At 51.7% G+C, this 24,110-nt stretch overlaps 4 protein-coding genes across 4 annotated transcripts; 3 read left to right on the top strand and 1 right to left on the bottom strand.

Annotated features, from left to right (window-relative positions):
- Positions 1 to 46: 46 nt before the first annotated feature.
- RNF166 (ring finger protein 166) lies at positions 47 to 6,412 on the top strand. Its single transcript, XM_030227475.2, has 6 exons — positions 47 to 239; positions 1,498 to 1,654; positions 2,465 to 2,577; positions 2,850 to 2,964; positions 3,668 to 3,775; positions 4,475 to 6,412. Exons 1-6 carry the CDS (start codon positions 67 to 69, stop codon positions 4,538 to 4,540), a joined length of 732 nt encoding a protein of 243 aa, XP_030083335.1. The 5' UTR covers positions 47 to 66; the 3' UTR covers positions 4,541 to 6,412.
- Positions 6,413 to 6,918: 506 nt separating this feature from the next.
- Positions 6,919 to 10,968, top strand: MVD (mevalonate diphosphate decarboxylase). The gene is made up of 10 exons (XM_009090911.4): positions 6,919 to 7,050; positions 7,596 to 7,666; positions 7,775 to 7,889; positions 8,237 to 8,380; positions 8,671 to 8,870; positions 8,956 to 9,030; positions 9,524 to 9,742; positions 9,832 to 9,947; positions 10,025 to 10,133; positions 10,737 to 10,968. Exons 1-10 carry the CDS (start codon positions 6,981 to 6,983, stop codon positions 10,815 to 10,817), a joined length of 1,200 nt encoding a protein of 399 aa, XP_009089159.1. The 5' UTR covers positions 6,919 to 6,980; the 3' UTR covers positions 10,818 to 10,968.
- A 439-nt stretch (positions 10,969 to 11,407) lies between these two features.
- LOC103816882 (cytochrome b-245 light chain) lies at positions 11,408 to 14,424 on the top strand. The gene is made up of 7 exons (XM_050979006.1): positions 11,408 to 11,589; positions 11,630 to 11,811; positions 12,416 to 12,485; positions 12,696 to 12,770; positions 12,963 to 13,046; positions 13,121 to 13,202; positions 13,436 to 14,424. Exons 2-7 carry the CDS (start codon positions 11,754 to 11,756, stop codon positions 13,613 to 13,615), a joined length of 549 nt encoding a protein of 182 aa, XP_050834963.1. The 5' UTR covers positions 11,408 to 11,589; positions 11,630 to 11,753; the 3' UTR covers positions 13,616 to 14,424.
- A 771-nt stretch (positions 14,425 to 15,195) lies between these two features.
- IL17C (interleukin 17C) lies at positions 15,196 to 24,077 on the bottom strand. The gene is made up of 3 exons (XM_050979070.1): positions 23,874 to 24,077; positions 15,862 to 16,184; positions 15,196 to 15,746 (listed from the first exon to the last, which is right to left on the bottom strand). Exons 1-3 carry the CDS (start codon positions 23,874 to 23,876, stop codon positions 15,497 to 15,499), a joined length of 576 nt encoding a protein of 191 aa, XP_050835027.1. The 5' UTR covers positions 23,877 to 24,077; the 3' UTR covers positions 15,196 to 15,496.
- Positions 24,078 to 24,110: the final 33 nt, after the last annotated feature.

Here is a 24,110-nt window from a genome sequence, read left to right as displayed (position 1 = left end):
CGCGGCGATGACGCGGCGGCGCCGCTCGGTGACGTCGCGCCCGCCCCGCCGGCCGCCGCCGCCGCCATGTTCCGGAGCCTGCTGGTGGCGGCGGCGCAGCGGCCGCAGGGCCCGGCCGGGCCCCCCCGCGCCGCCCCCGGGCCCGCGGCCGCGGCCGAGGCGCTGGAGGCGCAGTTCAGCTGCCCCATCTGCCTCGAGGTTTTCCACCGCGCCGTCGGCATCGCGGGCTGCGGGCACACGTGAGACGGGGCCCGGGCGGGGGCGGCGGGGACCCCCGGGGACCCTCGGGCTGAGGCGGCCCCGGGGACGGGCGGGACGCGGGGCTGGGCGCTGTGCTGGCCCCGGGATCCTTGCGGGGAGCTCTGCCCGCTGACCGCAGCCGGCACCGGGAGCCCCGGCCCACACCGGGGATGGTTCGGCACCGGGACACCCCCTCACCCCAAGTACCGGGATCCTCATCCCATCCCACAGCGGGATCCCCGTCCCACCCCTTCCCCTCCCTCAGCTCCCAGACCTGGCTGCTGTCCCCAGGACCCCCCGTGTCTCCCCAGCATTTCGGGGACCCCCCGATCCCTTTTCCATCCGATTTTGGGGACGTTCCCAGGTCCTGGGGCTTTGTTGGGGGCTCCAGCACCGACCCATCCCCGCTCCCCTGGCAGTGGCAGAGCCCTTATGGGGGTTCATTCCCTGCTCCTGATGAGGAGGGGGTGCCAGGAATGCCGGGATAATCGGGTTTTGGGGACGGGGCTCCTTTGCCTCCTCTGGGCTGCTGGGATTCCCTTGCTCCTGGGGCTGTAAGGACCTTGGAATGAGCTCCTGCCTGGCCTGGATACCCAGCACGGGCTTGGGCTCCTTTCTAATCCAGTTTTGGAGCAGGGGAATTGTCTGAGCCTGCAGGAGCTCCCTGGGGACTCACCTGCTCCCAGTTCTCCCAGTAAGGATGCTGATCCCTGTGGTGCCCTGAGAGGCTGCCTAGAACAGAGGCTGGACTGAGTTAAAGGAATAAAATAGGGATTTATTAAACAACCTTCAAAGGATGCACCTTGGGCAGTACAAGAGCCCAAGATGGACTCTGAGTCACAGGTTGTCACACTTTTATAAGATTTGGTCCATTCCATATTGGGGTTCATTGTCCAATTCCAGCTCCAGGTGATGCAGTCCCACTTTGCTCTGCTCCATTCCCTGTTTGCACTTTTTGGGGCTGTTTGCTCTGCTCCATTCCCTGTTTGCACTTTTTGGGGTTGAAGCTGCAGTGGTGTCCTTGGTTCTGGGCTGGAAAAGGATCGTTCTGTGTGCCTGAGCTGTGAGGAGAACTGCTGGCACTTTTTCTGGAGTTCAGAGTTATGTACCAGTGCAGTGCAGGGTCTGAAAATACAAAATGTAAAACTACTAAAGAGCCAGAAGCCATCAGCTGGGTTTGGGGGCGTCCCGGGCAGTGGGGTGCCCTGCTGGGGTGCTGCTGTGCCCGGGGTGCTCAGGGCCCCCCTGTGCCCCCAGGTTTTGTGGGGAATGCCTGCAGCCCTGCCTGCAGGTGCCCTCCCCGCTGTGCCCGCTCTGCCGCGTGCCCTTCGACCCCAAGAAGGTGGAGAAGGCTTCCAGCGTGGAGAAACAGCTCTCGTCCTACAAGGCTCCCTGCAGAGGCTGCAGCAAGAAGGTGAAGCTGCCTGTCCCCATTGTCCCCATTGTCCCCATTGTCCCCATCCTCCTTGGAATGTGTCCAGAGAAGGAAACAGAGCTGGGGAAGGGTCTGGGGGAGGCTCAGCCTGGAGAAAAGGATGCTCAGGGAGCACCTTGTGGCTCTGCACAGAGGGGACAGCCAGGGGGGGTCGGGCTCTGTTCCCAGGGAATGGGGACAGAACCTCTGGGGGTCCCTGCAGCCCCAAATCTCTGTCCTGCAAGGAAGGGTGGGTGCATGTCACCATTAGGCTGGATGTGACACACACATGATCAGGGTCCAAGAAGAAAAAAGTTTTTTATTCTGCATGTTCTCCAGCTTGTACTCTTAACAAAGTGTGATCTTAAGTCATTAACTACATCACAATAACTTATTCTATTTAACTACCTCACAATAACTTATTCTTCTCCTTGGTGCAAAGCAATTAACGTCAATATAATTGGCAAAGGTTTTACAGAAGTCTAATAAGGCACATATACACATCTACTTATGCATGTAGCCTAGCTTAAAAAAATTCTCATGGATCTTTTCTAATCAGTTTCCATGCTGATGGCCTTGTCTTCCTCCTTGCTATGGGCACATTCAAAAATCAAGTGTTATTTCTTCTGTTAACTCAGCTTTGCTTGCAGGCCAGCTTTCACCCCCTCCATGGGTGCAGCATTCCCACTGCTGTCTGTGGGTCATGGAGCAGAGGTCACTCCTGCCTCAGCTGAGCCAAGCCAGCCCCTGTCCTGGCTCCTGGCAGGTGTTCCTGCAGCTCCAGGAGTGTTTCTTGTCCTCCTCCTGCAGGTGACCCTGGCCAAAATGCGCTCTCACGTCTCGTCCTGCGCCAAGGTGCAGGAGCAGATGGCCAACTGCCCCAAGTTTGTTCCTGTGGTCCCCACATCCCAGCCCATTCCCAGGTATGCCTGTGCCTGGGGTGGGGAAACGTGGCCCTCCTTGCATGCCCTAAAATCCAGGTGCCTGTCCCTGGGAGGAAGAGCAGCACCTGTTCCCTCCTGCCACTGCTGCTCCGGGTTTTGGGGCGTGGGGTGGGATGAAGGATCCACCCGGGCTGGGAGGAGGGCTGGGAAGGGGCTGGGCTGGCTCCTGCTGTCACAGAGCTCGGTGTGTTTGTGTGGAAGGAGGCAGTGCAGCCTCCCCTCAGATCTGAGCTCATCCTTGCTCTCTCCAGCAACATTCCCAACCGCTCCACGTTCGTGTGTCCGTACTGCGGGGCGCGGAACCTGGACCAGCAGGAGCTGGTGAAGCACTGCATGGAGAACCACAGGAACGACCCCAACAAAGTGGTGAGTGCTGCTGGGGAGTGTGGGACAGCTCTGGGAATCCAGCCACACCCTGCACACCCCAGGCCAGCAGCACGGATGTTTGTGCAGGCACAGCTGTGTTCCAGCTGGTTTAAATCCCTTTGGGAGATGGGGATCTGTCTCTGCTTTGTTAGAGGCTCCTTGGAATGAGCTGCCTCCATCCCCCTGTTCCTGCAAACCAGGTGGTGCTGGATTTCCTCTCCCTGTTTCCTCTGGGTTCACCAAGGTGGGGAACTTGGGATCTTCAGCACAGGAAGGACCTGGAGCTGATGAAGCAGCTCCAGAGGAGATCACCAAGGTGATCAGAGGGGTAGAGCAGCTCTGCCATGAGGAGAGGCTGGGAAAACTGGGATTGTTCAGCCTGAAAAAGAGAATCTTCAGGGAGATGTAATTGTGGCCTTCCAGGACCTTCAGGAAGGGTGGGGAGAGGCTATTGACAAGGGGGAATGGATCCAAACTGCCAGAGAGTTGGTTTGGGTTGGATATCAGGGAGAAATCCTTCCCTGTGAGGGTGGGCAGGCTCTGGCACAGGTGCCCAGAGCAGCTGTGGCTGCTCCTGGATCCCTGGCAGTGTCCAAGGCCAGGCTGGATGGGGCTTGGAGCCTGTCAGAGGAGGGGCACACAGCTCTCACCTCTCTGGAGGTTCCTGTGCAGGTGCCACCATCCCGTGTCCATGTCCCCACAGGTGTGCCCGGTGTGCTCGGCCATGCCCTGGGGGGATCCCAGCTACAAGAGTGCCAACTTCCTGCAGCACCTGCTCCACAGGCACAAGTTCTCCTACGACACCTTCGTGGTGAGTCTGACCCTGAGCCAAAAAAGGGGGACCCCCTCCCCATGTTCTGTGCCAGGAGGTGAAACCAGCCCTTCACAGGGCACATGTGTCCCACCCATGAGACCCCCACACCCACCAGGGTGTCCTCACACAGCAGGAGGAGAGGGGATTGTTCCTGCACTCCACAAAATGGGTTTTTCCATGGAGCCCTTCCCCTGAGGAATTGTAACACAAAACTCCTTTTCTTGGAGGTTTTGGGAGCAGGGGGTGGGAGCAGCCCTGCCCCAGGGTTTGGGGGGAGTGTGGTTGCTGCATGTGGGGGGTCCCTGACCCCTCCTGTGTGGGGGGCAGTTGTGATGGCTCAGCCTTGGCCTCAGGGGAGGCTCTGTTCTCATCCTGCTTTCATTGGAGAGATGTCAGGGAAAAGAACCTCCCGGCATTTTCAGAGGCATATCCCAACCCAGAGCTCTGCAAAAACCCCCGGCCTCGCTGGAAGGCTTCACCCTTTGGCCTCAGCTTGTGTGGGCAGGTCCCATCCCTCCTGGCAGGTGTGAGATCCCGGGCAGGAGAGGGGTGTGGGCACAGAGAGCACGGGTGGCATTCCTGGGATCCGTGTGCTAGGGGAATTCAGGCTCCATGGCACGGGAGTGGGCAGGGCTCCGTGGGCACAGCGTGCCCTGGCTGTGCCAGCTCTCCTGAGCTGCCCTGTTTGGCTTTTAGGATTACAACATCGACGAGGAGGCAGCGTTGCAGGCAGCCCTGGCTCTGTCCCTCTCTGAGAACTGAGGCTGATCCCTCTCCCTGCCTTGGCTCCTTCTGGACACTCCAGGAACCCTTTGGAGCCCCACTGCTGCCTCTGTTCCCACTGCAATTCCCACCTTGTTGAAGAAGGTGGAGCCTCCTCCGTTGTCACAGTGGGTGAGCAGGGAGCTGTGGAGCAGGGCTGGGATCAATCCTTGGATTGGCATTTAATATCCGTGTTGGGAGCTTAGCCCTGTGTCCAGATCTATTTATTGCTAGATGCTTTTTGGCACACTCGTCCCTGCTCTCTGTTGCAGCAGAATAGGTACCTGAAACTGATAGATGGGATCTAACACCCTCCTTGGGACTGGAATCAGCCACATCCTTTTAAAAAGGAGGAAGGCAGCACGGAGCTTCTTTTTTTAAACTCTCCCAAGGATTTTTCTAGAGATGTCAGGCTGCCCTGACCCCCGTGCTGGAGGCTGGAGCTGTCTCCTTCACCTGCATCCCAGGATGAGACTGAAGAGTGGTTCAGAGGAGGCCTGGAGGATGGCATCCAGCATCCAGGGAAACCTCCCCTTCCTCGTTTTGTACCGGCTCTTGGGACACCAAATCCTTGCCTTTTTCTACACAAAGCAGCACGAAGCCTTTTCCACGTTTTCTAGAGCGGGGTCAGAAGCTGCTCCCCTTCACTCTGCAATATCTGCCACCCAGGACAAGAGTATTTTTATGGAACATTATCCAAAAAGTTTATTTTTTACACAGATAACCCAAGCAAATGAACGCGTGGATTGGGAATGGGGCAGGAGGCGGGAGCTGGATCCCGGAGCAGGTCGGACTCTGAGGTGGGGGGAGCTGCAGGGATCTTTCTGGCACATCCCTGGATATTTCTGGGCCTTTCCCTTCCCTCAGCAGAATCCCTCTGCCTGTGAGGGAGCAGGCAGGATGGTTGGGTTGGATCCAGGTGCTGGCTGCCCATGGAGTGGCTGTCCATGCAGGATCCCAGCCTCGAGCTCCTGGTCCCCCCAGAAATCAGGAACTGCATCTCCCTGTGGTAATCCCTCTCTGGGAATGGGGCACTGTTGATCCAAGGTGCTCCACAGCATCCTGGTGCCCCCTTCCCCCTGCCCCTTCCCCTCAGCCCTGCCTGCTGCTGCTGGAGTTGGCTCAGGAGGGCTGGGAGAGGCTGGGAGGGAGATGGCACCAGCCACGGGGTGAGCCCTGAGGGAGGGGGTGATTCCTGAGAGCCTTCCTGCAGGATTTGCAGGGAAGGGCTGGGAGAGGCCCCCTCTGCTCGGGGAGTTCCTGAGCTTTACCAGAACCTGGCTCCAGCTCTGCTCTAGCAATACTGCCTTGGGGTTTGTTTTGGTTTTCATAGTGCTGGATGACTGGGGGACCTGCAGCCCTGTGAGGAGCGTGCAGGGAGCCCTGAGCTCCCCTGGCAGGGCAGGGAAAGGAGTGGGACCTTCCCTGACCTGCCCCGCACTGCTGGCACCTGGGCGATGTTCCTGGGGGATGGAGAGCACTGGCATCTTCCAGGAGGGACCCAGGAGCATTTCCCTGCCCTGTGCTCAGCTGGGACCCTCAGCAGCTGGAGCACTGCTAACCTCGGGCTCCTTCCCTCTGTCCTCCTTTTCCTTCTCCTCTTTGCCCCACAGAGACAGAGCAGGGGCAGCAAGAGCTGCTTTTGTAAAGCACTTTATGGCCCTGGGTGTGAGGGGCCACACCAGGCTGTGCCAGGATCCCCTCCGTGCCAGGGATCCATGGATATCCCACTGGCCGTGCCCACCAGTGCATCACCCACCTCTTTTTTGCATAATCAGAACTTTTAACGAGCCGTCCTGTTTTTTGAAGAGGAATTAACTCGATGACGTATTTGTAGCAAACCATTTTTCTCAATAAAGGCAGTTTCATCCACGCGTGGTCTCTGTGGGGGGAAGCACTGGAGGGATGCTGGGATACTGGCAGTACTGGGATACAGTGGCCCTGAAGGCTGTGGGAGCACTCAGAGAGTACTGGGGACATTTGGATCCATGGATCCCTGGACACTTGCAGGGATCCGGTGGTTTTATATTGGGGATATTTGGGGTGTGAAGGTGACAGAGAGTGCGGGAGCACTGGAGGTGTACTGGGAGCACTGGGGCGCTACAGAGGACACTGGGGCAGTGGGCTGCTGGGGACTGAGCGGTGCGGGGAGCACTGGGAGCGGTACCGGGAACAGAACTGAGAGTGGGACCGGGAGCATCGGGACGCTACCGGAGGTACCGGGAGCATCTGCGCATGCGCAGGTCTTGCCCAATTCAAAAATGGCGCCCCGCAGGCCCAGCCCAGCGCGCTAGGGGGGCGGGGCCGCCCGTGGTCCGATCGCTTCCATTGGCTGTCGGGAACCGGGTGCTGCGGTCTCGACCAATGGCGAGGCGGGACCGGCCGCAGGCCACGGTCACGTGCGTGGCGCGGGGGTGGGGCCTGAGCGCGGCCGGCAGCGATGGCGGCGGAGCGGGCACTGGCCATGGCGACCTGCACGGCCCCGGTGAACATCGCCGTGATCAAGTACTGTGAGTGCCGGGGACACGGGCTTCGGGCTGGGCTGGGTGTGCCGTGTCCGGCCGGACTGGGCCGGGCCGGGCTGCACTGCACTGTCCCTGCTTGCCGTGCCATTCCAAGCCGTGCCATGCCGTGCCAAGCACTGCTATGCCATGCTTTGCTTTGTGTCCATTGGTGCCATTCCGAACTGTTCCATGCCGCCTAGCCATGCCATGCCATTCCTGGGTATGCCATTCTTAGCTGTGCCATGCTATTCTAAGCTTTGCCGTGCCATTTCTAGCCATGCCATTCCTGGCTGTGCCATGCCATTCCAAGCTGTGCCATGCCATTCCTGGCTGTGCCATGCCATTCCAAGCTGTGCCATGCCATTCCTGGCTGTGCCATGCTATTCCAAGCTGTGCCATGCCATCCTAGGCGCTGTCATGCTGGTCCATCCAACCAGTGCCATCAAACTTTCATGCCGTTCTTAGCCTTTCCATGCCATTCCTAGCCCTGCTATGCTCTTCCATGCCATTCCGTGCCATTCCAAGCCGTGCCATGCCGTGCTCTCTTGCAGGGGGCAAGCGAGACACCGACCTCATCCTGCCCATCAACTCCTCCCTGAGCGTGACACTGCACCAGGACCAGGTGGGTCAGCAGCAGGACCAGGTTTAGGACCAGGACCAGGTTTAGGACGAGGATCGGGTTTAGGACCAGCCCCCAGGGGTGCTGAGCCCCCTCCCTCTCTCCCCACAGCTCAAGACCACCACGACGGCGGCCGCCAGCCGGGATTTCACGGAGGACCGGCTGTGGCTCAACGGGAAGGAGGCGGATGTGGGGCACCCGCGGGTCCAGGCCTGTCTGCGCGAGGGTGAGCGTGCCTTGCCAGGGGTGTCCCTGCTGTCCTTACTGTCCCCTCTGTCCCTGTTGTCCCCTCTGTCCCTGCTGTCTCCGCTGTCCCTGCTGACCCTGCTGTCCCCACTGTCCCTGTTCCCGCTGTCCCTGTTCCCGCTGTCCCTGACCCCGCTGTCTCCGCTGTCCCTGACCCCGCTGTCCCTGACCCCACTGTCCCTATCCCCTCTGTCCCTGTTCCCGCTGTCCCTGCTGTCCCTGTCCCTGCTGTCTCCGCTGTCCCTGACCCCACTGTCCCTGCTGTCCCTGACCCCGCTGTCCCCGCTGTCCCTGACCCCACTGTCCCTGTCCCCTCTGTCCCCGCAGTGCGGCGCCTGGCGCGGAAGCGCCGCGGGGGCGGTGAGGACGCGGCTGCTCTCAGCCTTTCCTACAAGATCCACATCGCCTCCGAGAACAACTTCCCCACGGCCGCCGGGCTCGCCTCCTCCGCTGCCGGCTACGCCTGCCTGGGTGCGTCTGGGCCCGGCCCCGGCCCTCGCTGTCCCATCCGGGGCTGGGAGTGGGGACAGGGCTGTCCCCTCTGCCTGTCCCCTGCCTCTGGCAGTATGGCATGGAGGGTGCTGGGAGGGGGTGACAGGGGTGTCCCATCTGATTATGCTGTGGCTGGCCCAGCTCTGTGGTTAGCAGCAGGAGGGGTGACAGGGCTGTCCCCTGTGCCTGTCCCCGCAGTGTCAGCGCTGGCCCGGCTTTATGGACTGGATGAGGGGTAACAGGGCTGTCCCCTGTGCCTGTCCCTGCAGTGTCAGCGCTGGCCCGGCTCTACGGGCTGGAGGAGGAGCTGTCCGAGGTGGCCCGGCGGGGCTCGGGCAGTGCCTGCCGCAGCATGTTCGGTGGCTTCGTGCAGTGGCAGCGCGGGGAGCGCCCCGATGGCACAGACAGCCTGGCCCTGCAGGTGGCCCCCGAGACGCACTGGCCGGAGCTCCGTGTCCTTGTCCTGGTGGTGAGGGGCTGGCAGGGGATTTGGGTGGGATTTGGGACTCGGGGGGCTCAGGAGGGGCCGTGTCCCAGTGCCTGTGTCCCCCCAGGTCAGTGGGGAGAAGAAGCCGGTGGGCAGCACGGCGGGCATGCAGACCAGTGTGGAGACCAGTCCCCTGCTGAAGGTAGGGGGACATGGGACTCGTCCTGCCCGGGCAGGGACAGGGTCCCCTTTCCCTTGGGATGGGGCTGGAGGGTATGCAGTGACACCCAGAGGGTCATGGTGCTGTGGGTGTCACCAAACTGGGGGGACAGTGACCTTCCTGCTGTGGGTATGCCCGAATTTGAGGTGACCACAACCCACCTGTTGTGGATGTCACCGAATTTGGGTAACCGTGACCCTCCTGCCATGGGTGTCACTAAACTGGGGTGGTCACACCCTGCCTGCTTTGGTTGTCACTGATTGGGGTGACCACGACCCACGTGCCGAGTGTGTCACTGGGCTGATGGTGATCCCCCTGCTGTGGTTGTCACTGATTTGGGTGACCACGACCCGCCTGCCGTGTGTGTCACTGGGCTGATGGTGACCCCACTGCTGTGGTTGTCACTGATTTGGGTGACCATGACCCACCTGCCATGTGTGTCATTGGGCTGATGGTGACCCCCCTCCTGTGTCAGCACCGGGCAGAGGTGGTGGTCCCTGAACGCCTGGCCCAGATGATGCAGCACATCCGGGACCGTGACTTTGAGGGCTTTGGCCAGCTGGCCATGAGGGACAGCAACCAGTTCCACGCCACCTGCCTCGATACCTTCCCGCCCATCTTCTACCTGACGGACGTGTCGCGCCACATCATCGCGCTGGCACACCGCTACAACGGCCACCACGGCCACACCAAGGTACCCGCGGGGCCCCGGGGCTGCCACGGCACCGTGGCCCTCGCCTGGGTCCCCGCATCCGTCCCCACGTCCCCACGATGCCACCGCAGGTCGCCTACTCCTTCGACGCCGGCCCCAACGCCGTCATCTTCACGCTGGCCGACGCCGTGGCCGAGTTCGTGGAGGTGGTGAGGCGCAGCTTCCCCCCCGCCACCAACGGGGACCAGTAAGGGAACCCTGCTCCTTACTGGGGTGGGTGGGGGGTGCTGGGGACACGGGGACTGAGCGCTGGCCCTGACACAGGTTTGTCCGGGGGCTGCCCGTGGGCTCGGCCGCGCTGCCGCCGGAGCTGGTGGCCGCCGTGCTCACCGAGCCCGTGCCGGGGGCTGTCCAGTACATCCTGCACACCAAGGTGAGCATGGGGGGACACGGCCTCTGGGGGGGCTCTGACCCCATCCCTGACCCCATGGGACCCCACTGCTGTGCCCCATCCCTGGTGGTGGGACCCCACTGCTGTGCCCCATCCCTGTCCTAGTTCCTAGGGGAGTGTGTGGGACCCCATCCCTGTCCCTATCCCAGGGGGTGTGTAGGGCCCTGTCCCCATCCCCGGGGTGTTATGTAGGACTCCATCCTGTCCCCAGCCCCACTGGGGTGTGTGGGGCCCTGTCCCAATTCCCGGGGGGGTGTGTGGGACCCCATCCCTGTCCCCAGCCCCATTGGGGTGTGTGGGACCCTGTCACCATCCCCAGAGCTTTGTGTGGGACACCATCCCTGTCCCCATCCCCAAGGGTGTCCAGGACCCCATCCTTGTCCCAGTTCCCGGGGGGGGTGGTGTGTGGGACCTCATCCCTGTCCCCATCCCCAGGGGAATGTGCAGGACCCCATTTCTGGACATTTCCCCACTGGGGTGACCTTCTGGGGTCCGTGGGGCCCAGAGCTGCCCCCCACCCACAGTGTGGGGACCCTACAGGCAGTGGGGCTCCCCGATGTCCCTGACCCATGTCCTGCCCCACAGCCTGGCCCTGGTCCCCAGCTCGTGGATGACCCCAGCCAGCACCTCCTGGGCCCGGATGGGCTGCCCCGGAGCCGTGCCTGACCCCGGTGACACTCTGGGACAGCCAGGGGGACCCTGCCCGTGCCACCAGTGGGACCCTGCGCCAGGCCTACTGTCCCCAGCCCTGGGGCAGGATGTCACCCCGGGGCTGGTTTTTAATCTTTTATAATGAAATAGAGGCTTCCTGGCTCCAGTGCTGTTTTGGGGTGTCGGGTTCTGTGTGGGGGGCTAGGGGGGAGCAGGAGAGGGGGACAGTCCCTGGGGCTGGTCCTGTTCCTCCGCACAGCCCTGTCACCCCCTGTGTCCCTTGTGGGCATCTCCTGTCCCATATTCCCCCAAGCTGTCACTCATCCTGTCCTCCTACACATGCCACATCCCCTGTCCCTTGCAGGGCTGATCCGGTCCCCATCCCTCCTCTGTCCCCGCTGGCGGGACGGATCCTGTCCCCCCGCATGACCCCTGTTGTCCCCGGGGCTGGCCCTGTCCCTCCGCGCCATCTCTGTCACCCACCGTGACCCCGGCGTGGCCCCGGGCCGGTGCGGTGTCCCCCGAGGGGGCGTGGCCTGTGGAAAAGGGGGTGTGGTTACTACAAATGGGCGGGGAATATAAAAGGGTGCGGTCAATATTAATGGGGCGTGGCCTGTGCGGGTAGCGCCGCACCCGCCTTCCGGATCGGGACCGGCCGAGCGGAGCCGAACCGGGACGGGCCGGGCCCACCGGGAGCAGCCGAGCTCCAGCGGGCAGAGCAGAGCAGAGCAGAGCAGGCCGAACCGGGCCGAGCCGAACCCGACCGGGCTGAGCCGAACTTCACCGGGCCGGGAGCAGCCGAAAGCTCTCGGACCGAGCCGGACCAGGCCGGGAGCAGCCGAGCCCGCTCGGAGCGAGCCGAGCAGAACCGGGAGCAGCCGAGCCCGCTCGGAGCGAGCCGAGCAGAACCGGGAGCAGCCGAAGGCGCTCGGGCCGGTTCCGGCGCGGGCCATGGGGCAGATCGAGTGGGCCATGTGGGCGAACGAGCAGGCGCTCGCCGCCGGGCTCAGTGAGTGCGGGAGGGTTTGGGGGGTTTGGGGCACTCCGGAAAGTCCCCGGGCTCTGAAGGGGTGAGCGCCCAGCGGGCTGGGGATGCCGAGCCCCGGGGATGGGATGGAATAGGATGGGGGGTCCCGGTCCCACTGGGCTGCGGGTGCGGGCGGGGGACGGCCGGGAAGTCCCGGCCCGGCGGGGCTGGAGCCTCCGCTTCCTCCTTTTCTCTTCCTCCTCTGCCCTCTCTCCCTCAGTTCCCTTCTCTCCTCCTCCGCTCTCCTCTTGGTCCGGCCGGGAAGCCAAAAACCTCCCCCAGGGCCCCGGAGTTCCTGAACCCGGGGGTCCCGCACCAGCATCGCCCCCGCATCCGCTCCGGGGCCGGGGGTCCCGTGTGTCCCCAGGGCCATCACCCCGGATCTGGGGGTTTGTGGGGGCTGCATCCTGGGTTTGGGGGACATATCCTGAGCTCGGGGCTGTGTCTGGGGTTTTGGGAGCTGCATCCCAGGCTGGGGGGTTGTATCCCGATTTGGGGGGTTGTATCCCGGTTTGGGGGATTGTATCCCGGGTTGGGGTCGGTGTCCCGGCCCTGTGTGACCGCTCCGTCCCCGCTGTTCCCGCAGTCCTGCTGACGGGCGGCATCGTGGCCGTGGCGGGGCAGTTCAAGGGCTGGTACTTCGCGGCGTATTCCATGTATCCTTCCCGACAGCATTCCCGGGGCTGGGCTGCGGGAAAACCCTGTCCCGATCGGGGTGGGAGGCATGACCGGGGAAGGCTCACCTCCTTATCTCCCCCCGTGCTCCCAGCTGTGCGTTCCCTGCCCCACACAGCCCCTTTTTTTGGGATGTTCCTTGGGAATGACCATTCCTAGTCCTATCCTGCCTTTCCTTGACGGCCCGGCAGCGCGGCAGGCGTCCTGGTGTGCCTGCTCGAGTATCCCAGGAGCAAGAGGAAAAAGGGCTCCACCATGGAGAGGTGGTGAGTGCTGTGTCCCCCTGTAGCCCCGGGGGTCCTGGTGCCCCCAAACACAGGGATGTAGGAGCAGAGCTGGATCCCACGGGTGGGTTCCTCACCTCAAGGGATGATCCTTGCAGAGATGGGGGTCCCTGGGGGCTGGCTGTCCCCTGAGGATGGGGACACCCCCAGTGACCCCCTGCTGTCACCCTGCAGTGGCCAGAAGTACCTGACAGCTGTGGTGAAGCTCCTGGGGCCCCTCACCAGGAATTATTACATCCGAGCTATCCTCCACGCTGCGTGAGTGGGGTGTAGGGTCGGGACTGGGGGGTGAGCCCCCCTGGCTCCCTCTGAACCCCAAATCTCTGTCACAGCCTGGCTGTCCCCGCTGGATTCCTCCTCTCCACCATCCTGGGCACCGTCTGCCTGGGCATTGCCAGCGGCATCTACCTGCTGGTGAGTGCAGGGGGCTTTGGGGGGGCTGGGAGGGGGAGGCCACCCCTAAACCCATGCACCAGTGCTTCCATGTGAATTCCAAAAGCATTCCCAGACTGGGCTGCAGGAGCAGCCTGTCCCAGTTAGGGTGGACAGGGGTCATGTCACATCTCTGCTCCCACTGTGCTTTCCCTGCCCCCAGCAACCCCTTTTTGGGGTGGGGGTTGTTCCTTGGCACTGCTGCGATCCCACAGGCTGCAGTTCGAGGGGAGGAGTGGAGACCCATCGAGCAGAAGCCCCGGGAGAGGCCACAAGTGGGGGGCACCATCAAGCAGCCCCCCAGCAACCCCCCGCCCCGGCCGCCCCCCGACGCCCGCAAGAAGCAGCCGGAGGTGGGGGGGCAGGTGAACCCCATCCCTGTGGAGGTGGAATAGTGGGGGACCCTCCTGCCCCACTGCCCTGCTCCTGCTCCTGCTTCCCAGCTGCTCCTGGATCCACTGCAGCAATCCACTGGGCTCCTGGGGGTCCCCAAAACCCCGGGGCTGGGAGCCCCTTGCTGGGGGTCCCCAGCTCCTGGTGATGCTCAGATCCCTGGGACCGTCAGCTCCCCTGGGCTCCCCAAGGGATTCCCAAATCCCCAGTGATGCTCTGGGTCCCCAGCTCTCCAGGGGATCCCCAAATCCCCAGCAATGCTCAGCTCCTTGTAGAATTTCCATTTCCCTGTAGGATCTCCTGGGGATCCCCAGATCCCCTAAGATGGTCAGATCCCAAATTCCCAGCGATGTGATGCTCCCTGTGGGGTTTCCAGCCCTTGGGGGCTTCCCAGCTTCTGGAGATTCCCAAATCCTTGGGCCTGCTCAATTCCCTATGGGCTCTCCAGCTCCCAGGAGCTCCCCAGCTCCTGGACCTTCCCAAACCCCCAAGAATGTTCAGCTTCCTATAGAGTCTGCAGCCCCCAAGGCCTTCCCAGCTCCTGAGGATCCCCCAAATCCTTGGGGATTCTCAGCTCCCTGTGAGTCTCCTGCTTCCAGGGGCTCCTCAGCTCCAAATTCCTGGGCATGCTCAGCTCCCTGAGGGTCCCAACTCTCCAAGCACCCCGCAGTTCCCTGGGGGATCCCCAAATCCCTGTGGAACTCCAGCGCTCAGGGAATCCCCAGCTCCCAGGGGGGGATCACGCAGCTCCTGCTCTCCCTGGTTTTTGTCATTTCTGCAGTTGCTGTTGCAATAAAAAGTGGGAAAGGCACTGGCTGCCCCTGCCTTCTGCTCCAGGGGGAATTCCCCCAGTCCTGCCCTGCTCCTGGGGGGCTGGGGCAGGACTGGGGAGGTGTTTTGGGGACAAACAGCGCAGTTATGGGCAAATCCAGGATGTGGATGTGCAGGGTATGGCCACGGCAGGGTCCCCTCCCAAAGTCCTTATGGAGCCAGCAGTGGGGTGGGACTGGGAGGAACTGGGAGGGCCCCACACTGGAGGTGCACAGCGAGTCCCACAGGAGCCCCCAAAACCTGGGACAACCCCCAGCAGGGAATGTGGGAGCATTTCCCTTCCCAGTCCCACTGGTGGCTGCTCCGAGTTCCCAGGTGTGATGTGGGTGCCAAATCCTTGATCCCACTGGGATCAGCAGCTGCTCCAGGCCCCCTGTGCCCCCTCCCCACACAGACCCTGCCCCCTCAGGGGCTGCAGGTGGCCTGCGGCTCCCCCAGGTGCTGCCAGCACAGGTGCAGTGGCCCTGGCAGGTGGCACCATGCCCGTGGGATGTGTCCCCGGGGGCAGAGCCGTGGGAAAGCTGTGGGTGTCGGGGTGCCAGGGCTGGGTCCCCCCGAGGCTGGGGGTGTGGGGCACCCCTGTGCCCTCCCTGTCACCTCCCAGTTCATCCTGCCCTGGCTGCTGTGGTGCTCTGCCCACCGTGCAGGGGCTGAGGGCTGTCCCACAGCTGCACTGCCCACAATGTCCCTCTGTCCCTGTGCCCCAATTCCCCACATCTCGATGCCCTGGCTGGGAACAGAGCGAGGACGGTGCCAGGAGCTGTTGCCTTTTATTTGCAGCATTAAATAGCACTGGGAGGGAGACAATAAATACCTTTTTGGGGGAATAAATAACCAGTGAGTGCAGCACTCACAGGGTCTGGCCGAGGGGCGATGCTGGCCCTGGAGTCACCGCCGTGGCTGGGGGGGGTCAGCAATAAATAGAGGGTACAAAAAGCCCCCCGGCAGCAAGGCTTATAAATAACTGATAAATAACCAGGGAGGGGACACCCTGGAGGGCTCGGGTGCTCTAAAACAAGCACGGGCGGGGTGACACGGTCACCGGGGCGGGCTCAGCGCGCCGTGCGGGGCAGGACGCAGGTGCAGCCCACGGGCACTCGGATGTAATCCACTTCCAGCGCCACCAGCCCCAGCCCCGCGGGCCGCGGGCACGGCTTGCGCCGCAGCACCAGCATGGTCTGGTGGATGGTCACCGAGTTGAGCGACGTGGTCTCCCGGCCGGTTTTCACGTCCACGCAGCCGCTGCACAGGCACTCGGCGAAGGCCAGCTTGCGCGGGTAGCGGTTCTCGTCCTCGTCGATGCTGCGGGGACACGGAGACACCTTCCCTAGTGCCACCGGCTCCAACCGGCCGGGGTCGCCCAGCGGAACGGCTGGGGAGGGGATACCCGGTGTGTCGGGGTGTCGGGGGCACTCACCGGTAGCGCCACGGCGAGATGGAGCGCTCGTGGGGCTCGCCGCGGAGCCCGGCGCGCAGCGACAGCGCGGGGCAGGCGGGCGGGCGCTGCCGCCGCCGCCGCCGGGCCCCGGCCGCCTCCAGCCGCTCCAGCTGCGGCACCAGCTGCACCGAGACGTGCCGGTCCCAGCGCAGGCTGCGGCCCAGGAGCTGGGCGGGAGCCTCGTCCCCCAGCTCGGCCCCGCTGTAGCAGCGCACGGCGGAGTGAGCGGAGGCGCTCCCGGCGCGCCGCAGCCCCCGGCAGTGCCCCAGCGCCGCCAGCACGGCCAGGACAGCCAGCCAGCCCTGCGGGGACAGCACAGCGTCAGCGACACCCCGGGGACAGGCACACACGGCCAGAGCGACGGGGACACCCCGAGGGACAAGGACAGCCGAGGGGACAGGCGCACACACCGCGGGGTTTGACAGGCAGGGACCAGCAGAGCCCTCCCCAAAATGTGAGGGTGCAGCCACACAGAAACCCGGGGCCTGGGCAGGTGTGTGGCTGTGAATCGATCTGTTATCTATCCCTTATCGATCCGTTATCTATCCATTATCTATCCGTTATCTATCTATTATTCATCTGTTATCTATCCATTATCGATCTGTTATCTATCTGTTATCCATCTGTTATCTATCCATTATCTATCCGTTATCTATCTATTATCCATCTGTTATCTATCCATTATCGATCTGCTATCTATCCATTATCGATCTGTTATCTATCCGTTATCGATCCGTTATCTATCCATTATCTATCCGTTATCTATCTATTATCCATCGTTATCTATCCATTATCGATCCGTTATCTATCTATTATTATCTATATCTATCCATTATACATCGCTTATCGATCCATTAGCTATCCATTATCTATTATCGATCCATTATCTATCTATTATTTATCTATTATCTATCCACTATCCATCGCTTATCTATCCATTATCGATCTGTTATCTATCCATTATCGATCCGTTATCTATCCATTAGCTATCTATTATTTATCTATTATCTATCCATTATCCATCGCTTATCGATCCATTAGCTATCCATTATCTATTATCGATCCATTAGCTATCTATTATTTGTCTATTATCTATCCATCACTTATCTATCCAATATCTATCCCTAATCCATCCATTATCCACCTATTTCCCGTCCATTATCCATCTATTTCCACACGTCTGTCTGTACAATCTCCACATCCATAGGTGTCTCTATATGTCTATATAGCATCTATACATTTTTATCTGTAGATATCTCCAGAGCACCTCTGTACCTCTGTCTCTGCCTGTCTCTAGCTCGATATTTATATTTCTGTATCTGTCTTTATCCGTGTCTCTATCTCTGGCTATATCACTATAGCTCTAGATTTATATCTAGCTATACATCAATGTATCAATATCTATTTCTATCTATATTTATATATCAATACATCAATTAACGGTCTATGGATATATCTATATCATTTATATCTATATCATTTATATCTATATCTATATCTCTATATCTATCTATATCTATTTATATCTATCTATTCCATTGATATTTTATTTCTATTTCTATTATTTCTACTTCTATTTCTACTTCTATTTCTATTTCGATTCTATCTCTATATCTCTATCTCTATCATCTATATCTATATCTATATCTGTCTACCTATATCTATCTGTTTCTATCTGCATCCATTTATATTTATATTTATAATTATATATTTATATTTATATTAGATTTATATTTATATTTATATTTATATTTATAGTTATATTTACATATTATATATTTTATATATTTTATATATTTTTATATATTTTTATATTTTATATTTTTTTATATTTATATTTACATTTGCATTTATATTTCTATTTATGTCTATCCTGTCCCTAAAAATTTAACACACCACGTGCTTGGACACCCTCACTACCCACACTCACACTCTGCACACACACAGCAACACCTGCAGCTATAAACACACACGCACACAAAATATAAATATATATATTTTATATCAATAGAGAAAAAGGAATTTAAAAAACCCCTATAAATACATACGCACAAAAAATAGATAAAATTGTATATATTTATATTAAAAATACATATAAAAGTTATATATCTTTATATATATCTATAAAGATATATTTGATATATATCAAGAGAAATGTAAAAATTTTTATGAATTTCTAGAAAAAATAAGTAGATATTTAAGTAAATATATAAAAATAAACAAAAATAAAAGTACACAACTATAAATACACATGTGCAAATACATATAAATTTATAATATAATATATAACATATATAAATATATACAAATTTATATTTATCTAAAATGTAGTATTTATTTTATATATATAAAGATATATATCTTTATGTATATTAAAAATAATCTATATATATGAAAAGATAGATATAATTTTTTATATATTTAAAGAAAAGCAAATAAATATATGTTTAAAATAATATGTTAAAATAAATTTGAATGATATATAAAACGATGAATACACATGCACAAATATATATAAAATTTATATATATTTATAGAAAAAAATATGTTTTATATATAAAACATATATCTTTATATAAATATATAACACATATTTTAATAGGAAATATATAATTTTTTATATATTTCTAGAAAATATAATAGTATATTTATATAAATATATAAATATATATAAATAAAATATAGAAAATATATTCACAGACAAATTATATATAAATTTATAAAAATTAATATAAATTATTTTTATAAAAAGTTATGTCTTTATAGATATTAAAATGTTTTAACTAATATAAAATATAGATTAAAATTTGTATATATTTATAGGGAAATATAGAAATATATATTTTGTAAATATATAAGATAAATATAAACATGCAAATAAACCTATAAACAGACACACACACAAATAAATAAATAAATACATACATACATAAATACATACATAAATAAATACATAAAATAAAATAAAATAAAATAAAATAAAATAAAATAAAATAAAATAAAATAAAATAAAATAAAATAAAATAAAATAAAATAAAAATGAAGAGAGAGAGCCCCCCCCCCTCCCCCAGAGATGTGTATGCCCTCACACATCACAGCCTGCACCCCAAAATCGGGCACAGGTGTGCAGGACAGGTGCACTCACACTGTGACACACACACACAAATCTGCACCTACAGACACACGGAATATATACATTTATATATATATTATATACACACACATAAGTAATACACACACACACATCTACATGATATATATACACACATACATATATAATATATAAAATATATATATATATACACACACATATATATACAGATACACACATATATATTTTATATACACACATATAAAATATACACAGACACACACATCTATATAATATACACACACACATCTATATAATATATATACACACATACATATATATATATTATATACAAACGCACACACACATATATACACAGACACACACATATATATTTTATATACATATATATAAAATATATACACACGTACATATATATATTATATACACACACATATACATATATATATTATATACAAACACACACATATATATTATATATATACACACACACCTATATCTATCTATCTATCATCTATCTATCTATCTATCTATCTATCTATCTATCTATCTATCTATCTATCTATCTGTGTCTATATCTATATATATACATTTTATATATTTTATATACACACCTCTATATAATATACACACACATCTATATAATAAATATATGCACATACAAATATTATGTATATACACACACTTGCATACATACATATCTATCTATCTATACACACATCTATATAATATATACACACACATACATATAAGTATTATTATGACACACACAACACATCCACACATATACACATACATATGATGGTTATTTTTATATACACATCTATATAATACATATACTCATATCTATATAATATATATACACACATACATACATATATATGTATATACACACATATATATTATATATACACACACATATATATGTATGTGTCTCATAAAATGTACATATATATATATACACACACATATATATATGCACATATATATATATATAAAAATAAAAATAAGAATAAATAAATAAATACTATATATATATATACACACACACCCACATATATATATACACACATATATATATATATACACACATATATATTTTTTCTGTGTTTGTGTGTAAATATCTATATATCTATATATCTATCTATCTATCTATCTATCTATATCTATCTATATATATATATATATATATATATTACACACAAACACAGAAAAAACATAAATGCTGCCTGCGCAGGCACAGAGCACAGAATATACATTTCTATATTTATGTATTAGGTACACACAGGCAGAGGGCCAGCACACACCTATAGACCCCCAGCCTCATGGATACTACACAATGGATTTTATATCTGTATCTATATCTATAGAGATATATAAATAAATAAATATCTATATCTATATATATTTCTATATCTATAAAGATATATAAAGATATAAAATATATCTATCTATATATATATAAAGATATAAAAAGATATATATAAAGATATATAAAGATATAAATAAATCAATCAATAAATAAATTTTTATGTATAAAATGATATATAAAAAGATATAGATAAAGAGATATAAAACTGTATAATATATATAGAAAAGATTTGTTAAATATAATATACACAACATGTCTCAGAAAATGTACATAGTATATACATAATATACACAATCTATAATATATATATATACACACTGTAATACACAATATAATCTATAATATAAACATACAGTCTAGCACATGGATATATCAATATATAAAAAGATATCATATATGATATATTTTACACATATGTACATGTGTATATTATATATTGGATATAGACATCTATATTGTAATATTGTTATTAGTAGTGTATATATGTGATATATTGTATATGTACATATAGATATAAATATTATATTCACATACATTGTATAATATATGTGTATATAGATATGAATATGAATATAGCACAGTATATATATACACACATATGTATTTATATTTATATATTTATATAAATATATATAATAAATATATATATTTATTAATATATATATTCCTTTACATTATATAGATGTGTGTATCTTTTCAGCTTTATTTGTATATTTTTAATTTATATATTTTATATGTTCATATAGCTCAGTATTCATAAATACATGTAAATAGATATTATATATTTATTTTAAGATATGTTTATATATACCTTTATAATTATTGATATAGTTTATATTTATAAAATAGATATTTATATATAGTTTTATATTTATTTGTATATTTTTCTTATGAAAAAGTATAAATATATTTATATACAATTATTTAAATATACAATTATATTTAAATTTAAATTAATTTAAATTGTACAATTATTATTTACAATTATATAAATATCCACATATATTTATCTGCATTTCTACACGTCCATTACTATACATTTGCACACATATATGTATCCAGGTGTCTATAGCAGAGCCTGCCCAGCCCAGCCCTGCAGAGTGGGAAATATCTGTGCTCACACAGAGCTGCAGCTAATCCTGCGCCCTCACACCCACACTGGCACAGAAACTCCTCTGCCAGTGTGAGCCAAACATTCAACCCTGCACAAACAACCCCGGAGTGACAATACATCGGGGAAAGAAAATGTAGGTGTAGAACGTAAATAAATAGAAAATAAGGGTAAATATAATAAGTAAATATTTTTAAATTTAAGTATATAAAGTAAACATGACTATAAATAAATATATGAATAAATAGATAATACAAAGAAAAGAATAAAGCAAAGAAATGGAGACTATAAAGATACACAGAGAATGAGAATAAAATAGAAAATTAAAATAACAAATAAAAATTAACATGGAATGGAACACAGATGACATGAATGTGAATGTAAGTGCACGTTAAATATCCTCCTGCAGCACCAAATAAAATCTGTGGGTGCTGGCAGCGCACAGCCAGGGACAGCAATAAATAAAATCTGTGAGCTCCACACCCAGCACGGACACGGACAGAGACACAGAAACACTTATTGAAAAATATACAAGAGAGATAGATAGATATAGATAGATGATAGATAGATAGATGATAGATAGATGATGATAGATAGATAGATAGATAGATAGATAGATAGATAGATAGATAGATAGATAGAGATATAGTTACAGATATATAAAGATACAAAGATATAATATATTAACATAAAATTATTATATATATATTAATCTAAAAATAATGTTATATTCTAGTATATATAATACATACCATTAATAGATATTAATATATTAATATAATATTACAGTATAAATGTTATGTATTATATATTGTTGTATATACTATATTATATATAGTAGAATACAATTAATGTATAAATTAGAAAATGCATATTATATATTATATGTAAAATATTAATATATAAATGAATATAAATTATAAACTATAAATAAAAACATACACATACATACACATATACATATATATAAATATACATACATATATGTGTACATACATACATATTTAAAAAAAAAAAAATATATATATTTACACACACAGAGCTCTGCATACAGTGTGTAACTCACACATAAAATACACCCAGGTGTTTAATTCACACATAAAATACACAGAGCTCTGCACACAGTGTGTAACTCACACATAAAATACACACATGGTTTGTAATTCACACATAAAATACACAGAGCTGTGCACACAGTGTGTAACACATACATAAAATACACATAGGGTGTGTAATTCATACATAAAATACACAGAGCTCTGCACATGGTGTGTAACACACACATAAATACACTCATAGTGTGTAACATACATAAAATACACAGAGCTCTGCACACTGTGTGTAACACACACACACAGGTAATAAAATGAAAATAAACACACAGAGCTGTGCACACAGTGTGTAACTCAGATTAAATACACACATGGTGTGTAACACACACATAAAATACACAGAGCTGTGCATATGACAAGTAACATATATAATGAACACACACACATAATAAACACACTCAGAGCTGTGCACAGGGTGTGCAACACACACACATGAAACCTTCAGAGAACCACACACATGACGTAACACATATAATGAACACACAGACATAATAAACACACAGAGCTGTGCACAAATATAACACACACATGAAACACTCAGACAACCCCACATGTGACATGTAACACATGTAATAAACACAGAGCTGTGCACACAGTGTGTAACACACCTAAAGTACACACGACACATAACACATATCATGAACACACACTCAGAGCAATGTCCAAGGTGTGTAACACACATAAAATACACACATGACACATAACACATATCATGAACACACACACACTCAGAGCTGTGCACACAGTGTGTAACACCACTAAATCACACATGCTAAACACATATCACACACTCAGCTGTGCACACAGTGTAACCACCACTAATCACATAACACATATCATGAACACACACTCAGAGCAATGTCCAAGGTGTGTAACACACACACATAAAATACACACATGACATATAGCACATATAATGAACTCTCACACACTCAGAGCAATGTCCAAGGTGTGTAACACACACACATAAATACACACATGACACATAACACATGTCATGAACTCTCACACACTCAGAGCAATGTCCAAGGTGTGAACACACACACATCAAACACACATGACACATAACACATATAATGAACTCTCACACACTCAGAGCTGTGCCCAGGGTGTGTAACACACACATCAAACACTCAAAACCCCACACACGACACATGTAATGAACACACACACATGAAACACTCAGAGAACCCACGCCCCACACATGCCCCACACACGCTGCCAGCCCCACACTCTCTCCCCTCACCCCCCAACATCCCCCAGCGCCCCCGAACCCCACGTTACCATCAGCCAGGTGTCGAGGGACCACGCCAAATTTTGGGGGGCAAGGGGGGCAGGGAACAGGCTCAGATTTGGGGCAGGGAGCACGGCAGGGTTTGGGGGCCCTCGGGAAGCGCAGCCCCGGGGATGAGGCGGCCGAGTGGCAGCGCCGCCGCCGCCGCCGCCTTTTTATAGGGCCGGGCAGGTGATGTGCACACACCTGGAAACTCCAGCTCCAGGTTCCTTCCTCCTCCCCGCTCA

This window comes from Serinus canaria, chromosome 11, assembly GCF_022539315.1.
Source record: "Serinus canaria isolate serCan28SL12 chromosome 11, serCan2020, whole genome shotgun sequence".
NCBI lineage: Eukaryota > Metazoa > Chordata > Aves > Passeriformes > Fringillidae > Serinus > Serinus canaria.
Note: the sequence above shows the minus strand (reverse complement) of the source record. Positions and strands in the feature narration are given on the sequence as shown.